The 18,619-nt window shown below is 41.2% G+C and overlaps 1 protein-coding gene across 4 annotated transcripts in view; it reads left to right on the forward strand.

Moving 5' to 3' along the window:
- LOC130636174 (propionyl-CoA carboxylase alpha chain, mitochondrial-like) overlaps nt 1–16,073 on the forward strand; it is an 82,149-nt gene extending 66,076 nt beyond the window's left edge. For 3 of the 4 annotated variants that reach the window (XM_057445808.1, XM_057445810.1, XM_057445806.1), the window contains one exon: nt 15,675–16,073. In XM_057445808.1, the coding sequence (XP_057301791.1) occupies nt 15,675–15,743 (69 nt within the window). In that variant the 3' untranslated portion in view covers nt 15,744–16,073. The other variant, XM_057445807.1, reaches the window with a different exon arrangement.
- Nucleotides 16,074–18,619: the final 2,546 nt, after the last annotated feature.

The following is an 18,619-nucleotide window of genomic DNA, read 5'->3' on the forward strand; positions in this document are numbered from 1 at the left end:
ACAAGAAGAAGCAATCCTCTGACGCTGTTGAAAATTCAATAAACGAGGTGCTAAAATTTGAGAAAGAGCTTGTCAACCCTAAAAATTTCTATAGTTGTGCTGCTAGTTTTACTGACATCAACGATATTAACGTGAACTATCTGACAGTGTCAGATTCTATCCCTGCCAACAGAGCAACAGTATATTGTGGGGTCATAAACGAGACCTCGTAGTAGCCCTTAGGGTAAAAACACCAAAAATCTAGTCCCCGCATGGAGTTAGCCAGTACAACGCCAGTGCTGTACCAGCAATGAGTCTTGATTTCGAAGAGTACCCCGACTGGATTGCGAAGTATCGTCAAATTTGGAACAAAATTGAAGATTTGATATCTCAAAACTTGACGACGAAACCTGTGAAAAAAGATCGCTACATGAACGACAAGCTCAAGTACTACAAGGACGCGATAACAACTAAATTCCATGGTCAAGCAGTACCCTACGATGAACTCTGCCAAGTAAGTGCCATCCTGGCTATATCATCGGTATATATGCAGGGCAAAAACTACTACCCTCAGGTACATGTTATGGAATGTAGGTACAAGGATTTTAAAGTCGAATGGTTGCTGAGTGATGATTAAAAAACAGTTTTGTAGGCCCCACAAGACCTAAAACATACAAAATTAAGGCTTGTAATCAGGTGGAGACTCTAGGTACTGCTTGCATATTGTACAGATTGAAGTTTTTTTAAAACCTCCTTCTTACCCTCCTGTCTCCCTTTTGCAACTAGCTGAGCACGTTCTCGTTCGATGATAGATTCAACGATCCATGTTACGCGCTGTTGTATTTGCTCCTTTAGTAGCATATAATCGGTTCAGCTTTGTCTCTGCAAGTAACCTTATAGTTTCATGTTTCTTGGATTAACACCAAGCATCTTTGAGGCGTTCCGCAGACCTGCCTGTCCAACCCCTACAGCAACCGTAATGCCTCCCATCGTTATACAGAGTGGTGCACCAAGACCTGAGGCTAAAGCTCCTATTCCAACACCTGATGTTATGATTGTTACACCTAATAGCCCATAGTCACAAAACCTCACCCAGGTTCCGTTCATCTTAAATTTTTTTGCGAGTCTGTTTCTTTCTTTAATTTCGTCTCGTAAATACTTTTCAATTTCTCCAATCTTGTTAAGTCTATAATTCTGGCTTTCTTCAGGTGCACTTGGTAAATTCGGGTATAACTTGGTGACATCATTCATTTATTATTCAATGAGCAAATTCATCGTAATTCCAGTAAACGATACATTTTTGTTGTGGTGAAATTCGTCTGTCAGCATAAATTCAAGGCGATCCGTAGAACTCTTCAAGGAAAGGTATGTTGAAATGCCAAAACTCCATGTAAGCATGTCCCCCCAAGCGTTTAACTCCTTGGTGGGCAGCAAGGCAAGAATTTTAGACTTTTTACCATCTAGTAGGCAGTCGTCTTCGTCCAACTGAGGGCAAACAAGTCTCAATCTTTGGTAAACGTCAGTCTTGTAAAATGCATCATAGTCGCCTTTTGTGTAGTACTTTCCACCAGCTGGAGCAGGTAGGCCCAAGAGCTCTTGCAGAGGTCTGTTAATCACCACCGTGTACCCGTCATTGACACGGAGCCTGCAGAGTCCATTTTTCAGGACAAACAGCTTGATTTTGTCTTGTGCTTGACTGTTGACGATAGTTGCCAGATCCTCGATCCTGTACAAACCATTCATAATCTCGATCCGAGTAACCCCTGATCAGGCCCTGTCTTACGGATGGTAAAATCGTTGTGGGTATAAATGTTCAGCCACATGGGTCGGATACTGATAGTCTTTAGGGCAATCCTCGTATTCTGCCCCAGGTAATCCTCAAACATCGTGGGTTTTTCAATATCAGTGATGTAGAGTTGCTTCATCTTTCTTATAACAAAGATGAACATTTACTCGTACAACCCCAAGGCAGAGTACAAATCCAACAGGGGAGAATGGCCCCTTGCTATAACAAACCTGGAGCACCAGGACCTGTACGTGTCTACGGAATCACATATTTCCGTGGTATTTCCCGAGTTTACAAAGTATGCCATCAAAATCCCAACAAATTTGCTGAATGACCCTGTCAGGGTGGGTTGGACATGACAAGCCTTGGACTACTGGAATGTCTAGGTTAACTTCGCAACCCATTGCGCAACCACAGCCTTGAGCATCTCTGCCAAGCACATGACGGGCTCCGTACCCCTTGTCAACTCGATCTTCAAATTCCATGTTTACTATCACCAATGGCCGTATACTGTCAAGAATGAAGGTGCCCAGGCCTTATGAAAACGGTTTATCGCAGTACAAAAATCCCTACTCAACCTCTGGATATGCACAAGTATGCCGCGAATACGGTGCTAACCCCGATAGCCTGTACAAATTTAAAGCTGTCATGTCGTCACTCACCAACGGTTCATGGTGGCCCCAGGTTGATGGTGACTACGCCAAGTTTATCATGCCGACAAGCCAGGGTCTGACGTCGGAACGTCTGACAAAATTGAGTGAAGTATTAGCGTCTACGTGGTCTTGTTGCTTGGGTCGCAGGCGGGGACCAAGGCATCCCTACTCGGTTCTGGTGCGGACCACTATGCAGCCAGGCAAATCTTGATTCAGAAATTTCAAAGTATGGTGAAGAGGGAAGAGAATGTAGGCCACGATATAACGTTTTTTCAGAAAGTGTACAATATGCCACAACTCCGGTGAATTTTGCCGTCATGCCCAGCGTGTACATGGTGCCCTCAGACATAAACCTATGTATCGGTAAAATTGAAGGTTATAACAACAATATCCTGATTGCACCTGCCAACGTAAGCGTCGGGGTTCAGGTTTATGTGAATAACAAGCCTATTGCAAAGCCTACGAAGATGGCCATCAAACATGCGGCACCCCCTAAGCTACACCTCCCAAGCATACCACACCTTCTAGACATACTACACCACCTATACATACCACACCCCCTAAGCATACCACACCTCCTAGGCATACTACACCTCCTAGGCATAGTATCAAACCTGAACACAGGGAAGCCCCTAAACAACACGAGGATACAAAAACTGCGTTGATCACAGCAGGAGTAGGATTAATTTTTGCTTGGCTTAAATAGGTCTAATGTTTTTCATCGACATATTAGACTTTTTCCCTCTTTCCAACGTAGGCGACGACAAAAGCAACGGCAGCCGCGTTTGCCATGTACAGATGCTTGGCTGCGTGTTCGACAATTGTTGTTGCCACTCTGAGGAAGAACGAGACAACCGTACCAATAATCCCGGGTAATGCAGCACCTGCGTTGGCTGCCAAGTATTTCAGGAATTTTCCCAATCTGTACAACTGTTTCTCTACAAACCCCTTTCCTGCGGCACTTCTTCCTGCGGCGCCTCCGACACCCCCCCCCCCCCCCCCTCCTGTAACTGCGAGTACAGTGGTGGAAATCAGTAGCCCAACAGCCGAGACGATACTCGCTATAGTCAGACCCTGTTCCTTGAACAAGATCTTGAGCTTTTGAAGTAGGGACGTGTAATCTCCGGCTATTTTCATTATGGTTTCTTTGATGACCTTCAGCTGACTATATATTTCAGAGGATAATAAGCCATGTGCTTCTTGGGTAGCCTTTTTTTTTGTTTCATAGTCGGTAAATCCTAGGGCTCTCATACGCGTACTACCTAACAATGTTTGTATAGTGCCAACGGCTTTTAAGGCACCATCCTGATTCGTCAGCACTATTTTTTTCAAAGTTTTATTCCCTATCACTATTTCTTTGACAATGAGTTGATTCCCTTCCACCCTAAAATAATCGTAATGTTTCGCATTAAGCAGCCCCAGTTTCTCGCTAAGACGTTCGAAAAGGTCGTCGACTTTACCGTCTACCAGTATTCGCCTCTGCCTTGTCGTGGTGGGAACACCCTGTTGTTCTCCTGGGGTTGACCCTGAAGGCCTTTGCGTTGCTGGAGTATCTTCATGTCTGTCATCCGGACGGTCCTCCTCATGTGTAATATCTGGTTCGTATGCTGGGTTCAGTGGCATTTATTTAAAAACAAATCTCTCTATAAATAAATGAGTGCATTCGAAACTAAATTGAACCCCTACGCAGAAATGAAACAGCTTTTTGGCCTAAAAGGGAGAAGGCAGCGCGTTTAGATAAGCAACGTACCCTCTACGAATAACCAGAATGAAGACTTGTACGTGGATATGCCCAACATGCGAGAAAATGAGGTTATTTTTCCAGAAAACATCTAGCTACTACTTGATCTAGAAGTTACGGCTACCAATACAAAACGTACCATTGTCAGCAACATCTGCAAGACGTTGGTGCGAGATCTTCGTATACCTTTGAATAACAACGAGGCACAGAACATATCTGATTTTCATATCTTCGCGGTCTACAGAGACTTTGGCTACCCAAGTTTGATCGTGACAATAACCTGATCCTGGAGGGTATCAATCCAAACGACGGTACTATCCGGGCTCCTTAGGTGAAAGCCACTGACCATGTCGGGACGGACGAAGAAAAGGCCATTGTTGCGGCGTATGGCAACACCTGTTGTGTGGCCCTCGGGAACATGTTTGAGTTGACGAGAGACTTGCCCTTCTATCAAGCGGGTTTGTACGATCGACTCCAGTTCGTGATTCATTTCGCGTCGCACGGTGACGTCATCAAGGATGGAGGTACGGCAGCCTCGGGATCTACCGCCGCTAAGGCGGCGGATGCCGCGTATAAGATCGCCAATATCAAGCTAGAGTTTGAAAAGCGGAACCACGAATGTCTCGCGAGCGCCATGATGTCACGTTATGCAAGACTAGTGCTACCCTATGAAAGAGTGCTCTGTAGCAAAGTGATCACCATGAAAAAAAGGATACCTGCTACAATTTACAACTGGATACTCCTTCCAAGAGTTTTAAGGGTGTCTTTCTACTGTTCGTGAACCCTTCAAAAGTGAAAGCCTACTCAGCTGCCAACGAGGTCTTCTATAACCCCAAAATCGAGAAGATAGCCTTCACTGTGGAAGGCGAACCCAACGAATTGTACTCTCATTCTATGTTACCTAAAGATCATCTCGAGCAGATTGTGAACCTTCGGCAGTCACGACTCTAATGTTACGATTGGATGGTTCGGGAAGCCCCTTACAACGCCTCAGTGACGGCAATACATTGCACATGACGGAAAAAGCCAACGGAACTAGGGATATACGATGTTACGTGTATTTGCTGCAGGATGCCCAGCTCAATATCCTAGATGGTAGATTTCACAGCGTGGAGTACTAGTAGACCAACATTTGTGTTCGTCCTAACGGCAAGCACAAGTCAACATGGAAGGAACCAAGAGCTGCTCAAAATGTAAACATGTTTTAATCCTAGAAAATTTTAGGAGGTGGAAGGTGAAACTGACAAAGACGTGCGCCAGGTGCCTCGATATTAACAAAGCGTCAAATATCGCAACATGTGTCCTCATAAAAGGCGGAGGACCTATTGCAAGGACTGTGGGGGAATCAGATTTGCCCTCATCAAAGGGTGAGGTCCACTTGTAAAGACTGTGGAAGAAGTCAGATTTGCCCTCATTAAAGGATAAGATCGCGACGCAAAGACTGTGAGGGAAGTCAGATTTGCCCTCATCAAAAACAGAGGGCCTATTCCAAAGACTGCGGGGGTGGAAGCATCTGCGAACATCAAAGGACAAGATCTCAATGCAAAGACTGCGGAGGAAGTCAAATATGCCCCCATGAAAGGTTGAAGTCTCAATGCAAGGACTGTGGAGGTGGAAGCATTTGCGAACATCATCACATGCATGCTTGGACTTTTTCAATTCAGCCTTGATTTCATCCCAGTCAGATATCATGTTAGTCTCTTCGTCGATTAGCCTGATGTCCGACCTCTCATGAGGGCACCAGAGGAAGAGCTGTTTCTTCTGCCTTCTAAGGGTCTTGGGCAAGGCTGTGTACAACTGCGTTAGTAGCCAAAGACTTTGCTTGCGATGCCTACCAGTGATGGCAAGCTCAAGTAGAGATTGTCTCCGCTTCTCGAGGTTTTTATCAGATATCATATCGTCAACGACAAACAACATCTCTTCACCCGCCAGCAACGAGGCAATTTTTTAATCCATTCGAAAAGTTGATCTTTGGGGTTTATCAGGAACACATAGTCATCCCTCCAAAGTGAGGACCTATCAAGGTAGGTGCTGTTCCATTGTATAGTAGGACATAGAATGACTATGTTGTGAAAATGTCTTCTATACTCATTTTCAAGCAGGTCCAGGACACGTTGTGTTTTCCCGCAACTCGTTAGTCCCGTGAAGATTGCCGTGTGTGAATCCTTCACAACGTCTAACATTTTATTAAACGCCCTGTTTTTTATGTATTTTTGGATATATCGAAAGGCAATCGATACAGATCCACGCACTGCCGTGGTTGTTGACAAGATGCCCCTTACTGCCCGTACGTGGTTTTGTATATGAGGGGAAGGGGATCAAACGATAGCTTGCCATCTAGGTACCGCAATATTTTGCGATATCTCTCAACGAGGCGCGCCTTTTCCTGAGAGACGGGACAGGGTCCGCTGTTAAAAAGGGTATCTTGATGGGTGTTTTTAAAAGTTCAATGTACCGAGGTACAATGTTGTGGGAAAACAAGGTGTATAAACGCAGGTAATTTTCGTCTTGTTGGGACCCTTTTATTTCTTTATCAATTCTCGCTATATCAATCATTTATTTCGGAACGATACTTGCGGGGATCCACCCCTTCTTCACAGCCATCTCGCGACTAGCTCTGCCCGCTGCAAAGTAGGCTGTCATCTTCTTGACGTCGTTGGTGTCCATTTTTGCAAAGGGTCGTGAAATGCCTGGGAATTTCTTACCGGCGAGAGCGTATGCAAAGGTGAAAGATAGTTCTACGACAGTCTCATAGAGCATGTCCAAAGTTTCCTTTTCCTTAAGGGTAATGTTGCTTGTCATGTGGGGTGTTGCTTTACTCGTCATTTATTAGTACATTTTGAAAATATCAATTTGAGGCTTGCCCTGTTGAGGTTCAGGGGCGGGCTTGTCCTCATTTTTGCTTCCAAATTTATACCATACCCCGACCCCTATCGCGAGTACGGCAAGCGTCCCTACGTTGTAGATGTAGACATTGTCCATCGACTTGTGAGGACCTGATGCAGGTTCCTGATCACCTGCTGAAGAACTTTTACCTACGTTCATCTGTAAGTTTTCCTTGTTCGTGCGATTCCATTCCCCAAGTCTCTTGCCAGCAGCAACACGACCTTCGTTCTTCTTGGTTATGACTTGGTTAGACTCCATTTATCTTATAGCTCTGAAGGACTATAAGATAAGTTTTACCTGATCATCAAGGATCCATCTTTTTTGGCCATATGTCTCGCTGTATGCCCAACTACCAATATAGGCGCTAAACACCTGCTAATTGTGCAGTACACGTTAATCCCGAGATCCGCGATTGCATCTCTGATAATGGAGTCTTCTTCGATATCCTTACGTAAATCATCAACGCTATCGATGTCCATGAAATTACTAATCATGTTTGCATATAGGTTGACTACGTGGGTACATAGTGCCTTGGCCGTTTTTTCTCCTTTTTCCTGTAATTCACGTTGAACATACTCGGGATGTACCTTTTCGATGGCGTCATCAGGAGCCTTCTCGACAAAATCTTCGTTACATTTCTTCGGTAGAAGATCCCCTTTGCCCTTACGCAGAGCTTCCTTCAGGACCTGGCGCTTATCGATACGTTTTTCGACATATTCAAAAGAGTCTGCGGAGGTATCTTCAAATATATTCGCGAGCTGAATCATTCTCTTTATTGTATTGCGGTATCGCAAAAAACAAAACGCGATCAGGATATAGGGTAAAATTACACCGATATACAAACACATTTCCATTTATTCGAAGTGTGTTTGATCAACCGCGCTAGGCTACAGTCTACTCGCAGATATATCGATTACCTTTCTTTTGATTATCCTCAATCCACATGGGTTGCATGTTGGTGTAGTGCAGTCTTTTCAATTGTTCTTCCTCGCTAGGATATTCTCCATTCTCTCTGTATTTTATCGGTATTTTATGGTCGAACTCCCACTGCCTTCGGTTTCCCCAGTTCATGCCGCCCTTAAACTGTGTTTGGATGTGCTTCATGAATGTAACAATATCACATCCTAGATATTCCTGGAATGTTATCTCTGTATCACGATTTAGGACCTTCTGAATCCTGTCTAAAATAAGCTTATGGAGATATCCAAGCCGATCGCATGCTTGACATTGGTTTCTTTGTTTTTTGTGCGAGCATTTTTGTACGTTCCCTTGATGAATTCTTCATATCGCGGCATTTGATGCATTGCCTTGCTCGTTGTCCGTTAAGTTGAATCACCCTTAAGTTGTCTCGTGATAAAGTCTGCTTACATTGCGTGCATTTTCTGGCCCCCTCCATATTGTTTTGTCTTGTGATGGTAGAATTTTACAAAACTTTGGACAGCTTTTAGAAACCCTCGTTATTCAGAGATGCTTACAACATTTCTGAATAGGCAAGTTGCTTAGTTTAAAACATAAGCGGGGATGTATGTACCCCATCGTCATGTACAGCTCTTTTGTCGTAAAACGCCGAGAGACCAAGCTTATTCTGTTCATACGTAACCATACCCTGGTTGTGCACCCTAAAATCTACGTTTTTGGTCATGTCTCGACCACCCCTCAGCGTACTCAGGTACTTAGACCAAGTCATTTTGCTTCTTCGACATGCCCTTACATGAAAATTTCGTGCCATTTTTTCCTTCTACAAAATTGTACTTGGCCGTCAGGGCAATCATCCGAAACCCGATGAATTCTGCTTTGAATAACCCTCCCGTTCGACTCGAATATTTATCAGTGACGAGCCAGTTTTTTACGTCCTTGTCGTAAACGTCAAGCAGTTAGGGGCGAACGACATTTTGCAACTCTTCTTCAGAGATAGCAAAATAGGCACTGTCAGTGTCCATGTAAATGTGCTCAAAATCTCGACGATCCACGTACTTGTCCAGAAAATAATAGTAAAATTCCAGCATACGAAGCTTCGCCAGTTGGTACACTGCGATACCACACTGGTAGGCCCTATCGATACTATATTTGTGTTTGCTCCTTCTGAGTTCGTAAGCATCTCCAATCTCTTCAAAGTCTTCGAGGTACGTACTTCGGAGGGCTGCATCAACCTCCTTTTCATCCCTCGTGAACGTAGTATTTGCGTGCCTCGCTAGCTCTTAAATCATCTTGCCGTAGAAGCTGTTCCCCTTTAACTTGGCAGTATCCCCCGCCATACGCTTGTCGGGGTCTTTATCAGCTTGTCGTCGTGCATCGGCAATCTCCCCGGGAACCATGCAAATGGTTTACCTTGAGTGTACTTGAGGAACTGGTAAAAAGCAGTTACTTTCAGCCCATGCTCAAGGTACCATTTCAACATGGGCGTATACAGTAACATCTTTTCAGCTTTTAGCAACCCTAAAAGCTTACGCGTACCTGGAACACGCTTGCGCCCCGTAGTTTTCAAGTACTTGTGCATGTGGTCGGGAAAGTCTTCATCAGGTATTTCTTTGACGACAAATAGCGGGGCCATTTCGCTGAATTTTTCACGCAGATCTTTAGGTACCTCGATATCGACCTGCGCAAAGCCAAACAACGATCCATCTCGGATACCTCGCGTCAATAGCTCTAAGTTATGCGCTGATGTTGGTGTAGCCACCTTGATCAGCTGTTCCTTCACACAAGGAAAGTCTTGCATCAGGGTACTTGGGTAGAGCATGTTTGCGTCGTACCCTAGTATGGTCTTACACTCGTGGGGTTCTTTGTAAATATGAGATCTGATACCCGTCACGTCTCTTTCGTGGTACCTACAAAATACGATCGCGGGACCACCAACCATCCCCGTCCGCAAGAGCTCGTAGACCTTGTTCCTCGTACATTTTTCGCATTTCTTGCGTACCTCTTTACAACTCTTACAAGTCTTGCTATAGCAAGAGTCATCGCACTTGTGCTTGCAGGGTTCACCTTGAGCGTATAGCTCCAACTTGGGGTTCAGCCGTAGAGACTTGTTCAACACGTAGCGCATCGACACACCTGGAATGCTTACCGCTTCAAAATGTCTATCCCATCGGTGTAATACTGCAATCTCGTCTTGTCCACGGCTTCAATAAACGGTTCCACATTGGCTAGGTTGTACTCGCGCAGCATCATGGTGACGCAGCCTCGTCTGTAAAACTCCGCGCGGAATGTCTCGTACTCTTCATGAGATAGCGTGTTTTTCCCACTTAGCCGGCTTTAAAAGTTCTCGTGCGCGACAGCCCCTACATGGTCCAACTTGTAGCTCGTCAACCATTCGTATGGAAACACAAGCTTTTGGAGCTTACATTCCAGAGACTTGCACCAACCGTCATAGCTCAGACCAGGAGCAAGGAAATTTTTTTTAATATCGATAAATTTAAACCTCGAGGTTGTGAGGAACATGTAGTCGTTGTCTTTCTTAGCCACCTTATTCTTATCCCCTTGCGCAATTTCTTCGACAAAATACCGCTTAATCAGGTTGATGTCGTACTTGCCGCTGTTAAACCCTATTACAGTTACTTGGTTTACCCACTCGTTCCACAACTCCTTGTTCTTTTTGGATAGCATGTCGAAATCGTCAGGCTTGGGGTACATTCTCTCCACCTCTTTCACAATGAGGGCATGCCTTTTTTCCAGCTGCCCCACAAACTGTTTAACCAATAGCTTGGGTTCCTTGTGCTCATTGAACGTCGGGTGGTTATTCAAACTATCGCCAATACCAACACTGACGGGGATATGTCTTGAAAGGTATGTTAAATCAGATGTTTGCTGGTAATTTAACGGTAGGAGAAGGGCTTCGAAATCAAATACAATGTAATGAGGATAGGGTCTAAATTCCTTCTGAAAGTACCTCTTGATTTTGGGTGGTTTCTCACATTTCCAGGCGTTGTTGTAACTCTGTTCCCGTATTATATTTTCCTTAGAGTGGGTTGCAATGTCCCGATTCTTGTCCGCTTTGGTTCTCTCGGGCCGACAGGGATATCCGTGCCACTTAAAACCGTTGTACTCATAAACGGTCTTTGAAATAGGCTCATAGGCGTAAACTTTCCACTCCTTTTTACCATTACGGATAACGCGTTCTCCTCCATGCCAACAGAGTGCATGATGGATATGTCTTCCAGTTTCCTTTGACATGTATTCCAGCCATTTTGAGGCATCGTAGCTAAAACCCTCATCGTAAAAGACCTTCTCCGCCTTGCTCGGCATGCGTTTCACCTTCCCACCTTTGCAAATAATTGTCGTCTTGACACCCTCGCATTCGTTCCTCTTATGCGCGTGAGATTCCAGGCCTCGTTAAAAACTTGGCCGCATACCTCGCATTCCCAGTGCTTGGTCAGCCTGTCTAAATCCTTGATGTAAAAACAGTGCCCGTCCAGCATACCAAGATTGATAATGTCTAAACCCTTTTTGTACTCCTTTTGTCCGTAAACGAGTCGCCATGGTGCTTTGTCAGAGTTTGTCTTGGGCTCAAAGACTCTAATGTTGACCTTGAATTGTTTGGCAACGCCCTCAAAATCCACCAGCCTCGTAGGTCTCACATCTTTACGCTTAAGCTTGGAGTCCTTGTAGTACTCTTGGGCTAACTTGAGGGCTGTTTTTGTTTGAAACTCTGTTCCCCGTACTACGTCGTCCCTCTCTCTTACCGCTAAACATCGCCAAAAGCATAAGTTGTTCGTTCTGGCATCTTTACCATCCATGGCTTAGATGCACCTTTTTTTTCGCAGCCAGTCCAAGAGAGGGCCGCATCCCAGAAGAAGTTCACGCGTGCTTATCACCTTGATCTGTACGTGACCAAAGACGATTTTGCCCTCGTATGCTCCTGGGGTCTCGGTGGTCCTAACGGGTGGTAAATAAACCTTAGTCCAAAACTCGCCATCCTCCAGATCGAGACGCTTCATTTCGCATTTTTCAATGAACCCTTCGATTTCCGCTATACTTGACAGCGACCTGGAGCTCTTAGTTTTGTGGTAATAAGACACACCACCTCCACCCTTGTAAATATCACAGCTGAAGCTGTACACGACCTTAACACGAATTTCTATGTAGGGTTCAATTTTTCGCATAATAGCGTCCTTTAGAGGTTGGTTCTAATGCTTGTTGAACCGCCATGTTTTGATCCTATTTCCATCTTCCAACATCTGGATATTGTCCCCCTGATATTCCTCTGTGTAGTCTTCCCGCGCTTCCTGTTCGACCTCGTCGTGCAGCGTTGTCCCTCCCGAACTTTGTTCCTTTGCCTTGTTGTCACTGCTGCCACTGGTGCCGACACGGTGCTATATAGTTTGCTGATTGCATTCTTAAACCAACTCATTTATTATATACAGATTTTTTTGAAATGGTGCCGATGTTTGCCATGGTGTGATTAGGGATTTCCCCTAATTAAACATGTTGGTCACGTTGCTGCGCATGCGTTGATTATCAGCGGATTTTTACTGATGATTAGCAGGATGAGGTGGAAATGAGGCGCAATAAAATCTGTGACGTCACAAGCAAAATACTGTATGTTATTTTTTATGAGAGTTTGACCGTGAGATTTAAAAAAACTGGGTATACGCCATCCCTACTACTACTAAAAAACGGAACGTCCAAATATATCAAAGTTCATACTTTTTCTAAATTCCAATTAAATTGAAACTCTAGCGTTCATTTTCTACTTTTAACTTTACTTTACAACTTCTAGCTGCACTCTTTAGTACCGAACGAGCTTATTGTGGCTTCCAACTTCACTTTTCTACTTCTACTTCTCCACTTGAACATTTTTTTTCTTTTTCATATATTCTTTTTTGAAACAATTTACTTTTTGCACTGTTTTCAAGACCAAGGGACCGTTCTTTTGTTGTTTTTTGTGTGTCGATAGTAACCTTGTTCCAAATTATATGATTTTTTAATCCACTCTACTTTTACACTTGGACTTTTCTTGCTTTTAATATCTGCACTTTTTTTAGACTAAGGTATCGTCAAAAGTGAGACATTTTTTATCCGCTTTTTTAGTTCGCTTTTTGTCGAGAACTTTGTCGAGAAATTTTATGTTTTGTTTTTACGCTGAAGGAACTTTCTATTCAAAGGCTGCCCCGTTTTTATCAGATGGTTTCTAACGGTTCCGAGACAAATGTAAACAAAAAAAAATCGAAAAACGCGCGCATTCGGGTGGTAAAAATATCCCCTTTTCAAAAGTCACACACAGAAGCTCTGTATTATTATAAGATTTAGCTACCACTCCTTTAGAAGCTAATATTCAATTAGTTATTTCTCTGAAAACTGGTCCTGATCCTTTGCTAGAGCTTTGAGAAAAGCTAGGATCAAGTTCAGAGTAAAAATTCGTCAAATTAATGTTTAATTCTTCGTTACTATCCATACTATAATTATTCTTGTATTAACTTTCAATTCCGCAACTAAACTAATATGTTTATTATTAGAACCTGTGTATAATATTACAGGGAGAAAGGAGGTCCAGAAATTTTTAGTAGAGATTTTTAACGGAGATAATCAGAACCTAACAAGGAATGTGTCGCCGCCATTATAATGAGCTACCTATTGCGAATAATAATTTATAGCAAGCTGTCGACGCAGATAAAAGAAATTCTTGACTACATTACCATAATGCATTGCAAATCATTGTTTTAATGGAAACCGTGAATTAAATCAAATTCGATAAGATTAGATGTTTACATATTTTAAATCGACAAATTGAATTTGAAAAAATGGGCCATGTATCGCGGAAATCGTGGACTATTTTGAAGTGTTCAGAACTTGCTTAATGATAATACCTTGTTATATAATAGCAAAATTTCAAATTATATATATATAATATTACTTTAAAATTATTAAAAATTAATACTACTTCTACTATTTGAAATGTATGAAGCATATACCATGCTTTTTGTATTTTATTATCGAGAGTGAGTAGCTAGAATAGTAGCCAGTGCCTGCCTGATAATATGCATGACTAGCTAGCTACAATCTTTGCAAAATATGTTAAGACAAGACAGCTAATTTCAAAGTTGGCCACTACAAGTAATTGCGTAGGCTATTTCTATCTTAGATTCACACATTTGTACTTGTCAAAGTTCACTTGTCAATGTTTAGAGTGGGGTTTCAAAGTGGAAGTGAAAAGTGAAAGGGATGTTCAGATTGGATTTAGGATCTTAGGCTATTTAGTTAAGTCTAAACTCTTAAATTGTTGCTTATGTCAGCAAATCGTTTTTCACGATTTTCGGGCCTGCGTAGGCTCCGTCGTGGATTGTTTCGGCGTGCCGGCGTGCTAGAGAATGTGAGAGGCAAATTTTTAACGCTATCTGCCTGGTCTACGTGTATACATATTTGAAAAAAACTACTTCGTCTCATAATTCTTATCAAAATTGTAGCTAGATGGTTATAGCCTGTGTGGTGTGTATTTTGAGTGAACATGCATAACTACATGATGAATTGTATGTCCAGAGTTGGTAATGTACTCAGACAAACCTAGACTCAAATGTCTTGGTTATCCACTAATTATGCAGTTCATAGCTCCTCCTATAAAGCCTACATGGCCTGTATTTTTTTTTAAATATATATATACAAAATTTCATAATACCTGCAAAGTCTAACTTCCATTTAACATTGAACCATTATTTCCACATATAACCTAAAATACTGTAAAAGTATGCATTTTACTGTCTCCATTGGTTTTGCACTAAAAAGTAGACTGGGTTCTAATTACCACTGGAACGTAACTTCGATGCGCTCAGTCTCCTATATCCAGGGCATGCTTCCAGACTATCTCTGGTTCTTGTACTACCATAGGTAGAACCGTTTTGTAGCCTCTTTAATAATCGTATTTAACCTGTGACTTTGAAGTCACAAATAAACTAAACATTTTTGGCATTGGAGAGCAATACCTTATGCGAACAAATGAATAATTGAACTGTGAATATTTATGTCCGTTATATAAAATTATGTTTCATTTGGAGAAATTTTTGAATAAATTTACCGACAAGTTCGCCTGTTTAAAGAAAACAATAACATCCCAAAAAAACATTTTTTTGCACGTTATTTCAGCCAATCGGAGAAAAAAAAAGCTCTTTGTAAATTGAAAAATAAATAAAAATTGCACTCGTTTCTTTGTAGAAAATAAAAATATAGTGTAGATAGCCAATCAAAGTGCGAGAAAAACTCAACCATATCATAATAATAATTACTACTTAAATAGCCCAAAGAAAAATCCACTGATTAAGGATTCGAATAGTTTGAAGATATGTTTTGTAGACGTTATTAATGAGTTGCACATATCTGAAAGGTTGACGTTAGTCTGATGCATTGTCGTCGTGTCGTAATATCAGACAACGTAACAAATAAGAGAATATTTGGTTGACAATAGACGCAAATTTTACAATTTCCTCTATACTGCGTCCTCCAGCCACAGAGGGGTCTCTCGAATAACTAAAGGCGGTTTCCTGTGGGGAAGCAGGAGAAAAGGGCTTTTTTAGCTAGTAAAGCTATTTTTCAGAGTTTAATACATCAAGTACTGACGTCCTTCGGACAATGCTGATTTCAGACATACTTATGATATCCAACGGGTATTTCCGCTGTATAATACTGTATAATTTCACTTTAGGTGAAAGAAATCCATGCAACGCCAGGGACACTTCTTAATGAAGGCGATTTAATTCTAGAACTTGAATAGATTACCGTCTCGAAAAAAGGTTGGTGCTGGAAATATAGATGAGGTCTGACTCTTTATAATTATACCAATGAAATGTTTTGGAAAACAAACACCGACTAACAGAGAAACTCCTTAATTATTTTCTGCTTATCACTAAGGAAGGCGTTATTGTCTATCAGGACCTGCGAAGCCAAAAATATTTTCACCGGAAATTTTGCATGATTGTTTCTGTTATTCGTTTATAAATATTTGTAAGAAACTCTTTAGTAAGCATAAATAATTATTTATCGTTTGTATTCTTTGTAGGTATATGTACCCGTAATAAAAAAAGAAATTTCTTTTATAGTCAAATTTTTTTTCCTCAATTTTAGTTGCATTTTCTTGCTAGCCTTACCCTTTTTGTCTAATCAAATATCTACACGATTTTTTACGCCCAACTGTATCTGATTGAATTACTAAGCGTTTGTATTTGAATATAATTACTGAGCAACTCCATTCCAGGCTATTTTCTTCTATAACTTAAAGGCGAACTACCTTATTCCAGGAAATAACGAAGCACAAAGTAACTATCACAAAATTAACACGAAAAACTTAAATACAGTCGACGCTCGTTATCTCGAACTCCCAAGGGACCGAAAGAAAAGTTCGAGATAGCGAGCGTTCGAGATAGCGGAGGTTCGACATAACGAGCGTATTTCATGAAAAGTTCGAGATAACGAGTTTTTCGAAATTTTTTGAAATTTTCAGAAAAGGGCAAGGGTCAGTAGTTCGGTCATAAGTATCTGTGGGCAAGCTTTTAAAATTAAAATGCACCTGAATTAAGGGTACTTGAAGGAACTGTTTGGTCAAGAAAGGGAAATGGATAATAAAGAAAACAGCATTTTGCGTACATGTATAATTATTGTTGATTACAATTACATACATTATTTTTGATCGAAAAAGCTTAAAATACTAGTTTGCTTCTTGTTTTTCATTTCACTTTTAAGAAACAAATCTTCAAAGCGAAGCAGGAGGTGTTGCATGTCATTTCCATCATCAGTGAATAGACAAGCATTTTGTAAAGTCTCCACTGCAGTGTTTATTTCTGATTTTGTTGGCTTGCTCACTGGCTCATCAAACACCTCGATGACATCGGCATTTTCATCATGCTCCTCGTCATTCTCATCTGTACTTGGCCGTACCGACTCAAGGATTTCTTCATCAGTCACGGGATTTTCTACCTGTTTTACAATGGAATGTCTTCTTTTTATTGCAACATTTTGTGACTTTAAAACAAGCAGTGCAAGGTCTTCTTTTTTCAAAATTCCTCTTCAAGAGTTCGAGATAACGAGCGTAAATCAGTCCAAGGGACTGAGAAAAAAGTTCGAGATAGTGAAAGTTCGAGATAACGGAGGTTCGAGATACCGAACGTTTTTTTGCCTACTATTGCTTACAGAACTCAAGGGACCGAAGAAAAAGTTCGAGATAGAGAAAGTTCGAGATAACGGAGGTTCGAGATAATGAGCGTCGACTGTAACGCGATTTAGCTCAATTAACTTACAAAAAGCATTAAAATACCGTGAATCAGGAAATATGTTTATCTTTATTTTGAGAACGGGTTCGTTGACTGCCTGTTTCTCTTATTTTTTTTAATTACTTTGCAGCTGCCCTGCAGCTTTAATGGCATTAAGTGAACCGTATTAAAAGGACACTATTTTTGTGCCTCAATTAAGCAGAACAAGAAGCCCAGGGGCGTCTAAAATTTCCGCAACGAAGACAATAATACAGAAACATTTCATTGAACGATTCAACAAAGTCTAAGAGATTTTTTGCTTGAAGCATTACGCGACGTTTTTAGAAAAAATAATCACGGCGTTACAGGTTACGTTTTCGGCTAAATTGGCGTTTGAAGTGAAACTTTAGTAGCCTTGCTTCATTAAATACAAATTAAAAAAAGTATATAAAAACTTGTCACGCCATTATGTGCATAAGATTAAATGTTTGCTGCCTGATCTAAATTTCTTTTGAGTATAATCAGCCTTCTTCGAATTGTTTTAAGAGCAACAATACGTTAAAATACAAAAATGAATTATAAGTAGAGTTAAATAATCTTTAAAAGTTTTGATGGAAAGAAAAAATATCTTGTTAAAAATTTTTTTTTTTGAAAAATAAAACAGCGTGATGATAGGTCTGTGGTTTATCAAGAGACACAAAAAGTGATGGGCGGATAAATAGAATGTGGAAATCAAGCAATTTACTCGCAGGGCGCAGAAATTGAAAAAGAATAAAGTACCTTATGTGTGAGCTTTATTGCGAATACTAGAAAGTATATTTTTAAACTTTTAAAATTAACAGGTCACTTTTTTAACGTCCTGGATATTTGCCTTATGTTTTAATACGGGCTATTTTATTAACGCGAGTTTTGAAAATTCGCGTTAATTTTGAGCCTCGTTAATTTCCTGGAACAGGGGAGATTATTTTCTGATATGTCGTCGAAAGGGAGTGGTATATATTAAAAATATGAACCTGAATAGCAGCAATTTGTTTGGTAAAAAAATGCTTTTTTGAACGTGACGCGAATTATAATTTAACAACATAAACAGAGAGTGCAATTCTTCATGGAGTGGAAGCAAAGATTTACCGGATCTTACATCACCAGACCTGTAACAGTTCGAGCCTTTATTACCTTTATTACTATTACCTTTAGTGTTCCCTGAAATTTTGAATTTGATTACTTATGGTAGTGATAACAACATATGAACAGTACTTTTGTGTGTATTTTCCCTTTAACCCTATTTGGTATGGGGGGGAGGGGCATAAAGTGCCCGCCGCATTTTCAAAGTCTAATAACTTTTTAAATGCTGGATGAAATTACCTGAAATTTTGTGACTTTTCCTAACTTTTATTGAACTTACGCA

Source organism: Hydractinia symbiolongicarpus, chromosome 3, assembly GCF_029227915.1.
Source record: "Hydractinia symbiolongicarpus strain clone_291-10 chromosome 3, HSymV2.1, whole genome shotgun sequence".
NCBI classification, from domain to species: domain Eukaryota; kingdom Metazoa; phylum Cnidaria; class Hydrozoa; order Anthoathecata; family Hydractiniidae; genus Hydractinia; species Hydractinia symbiolongicarpus.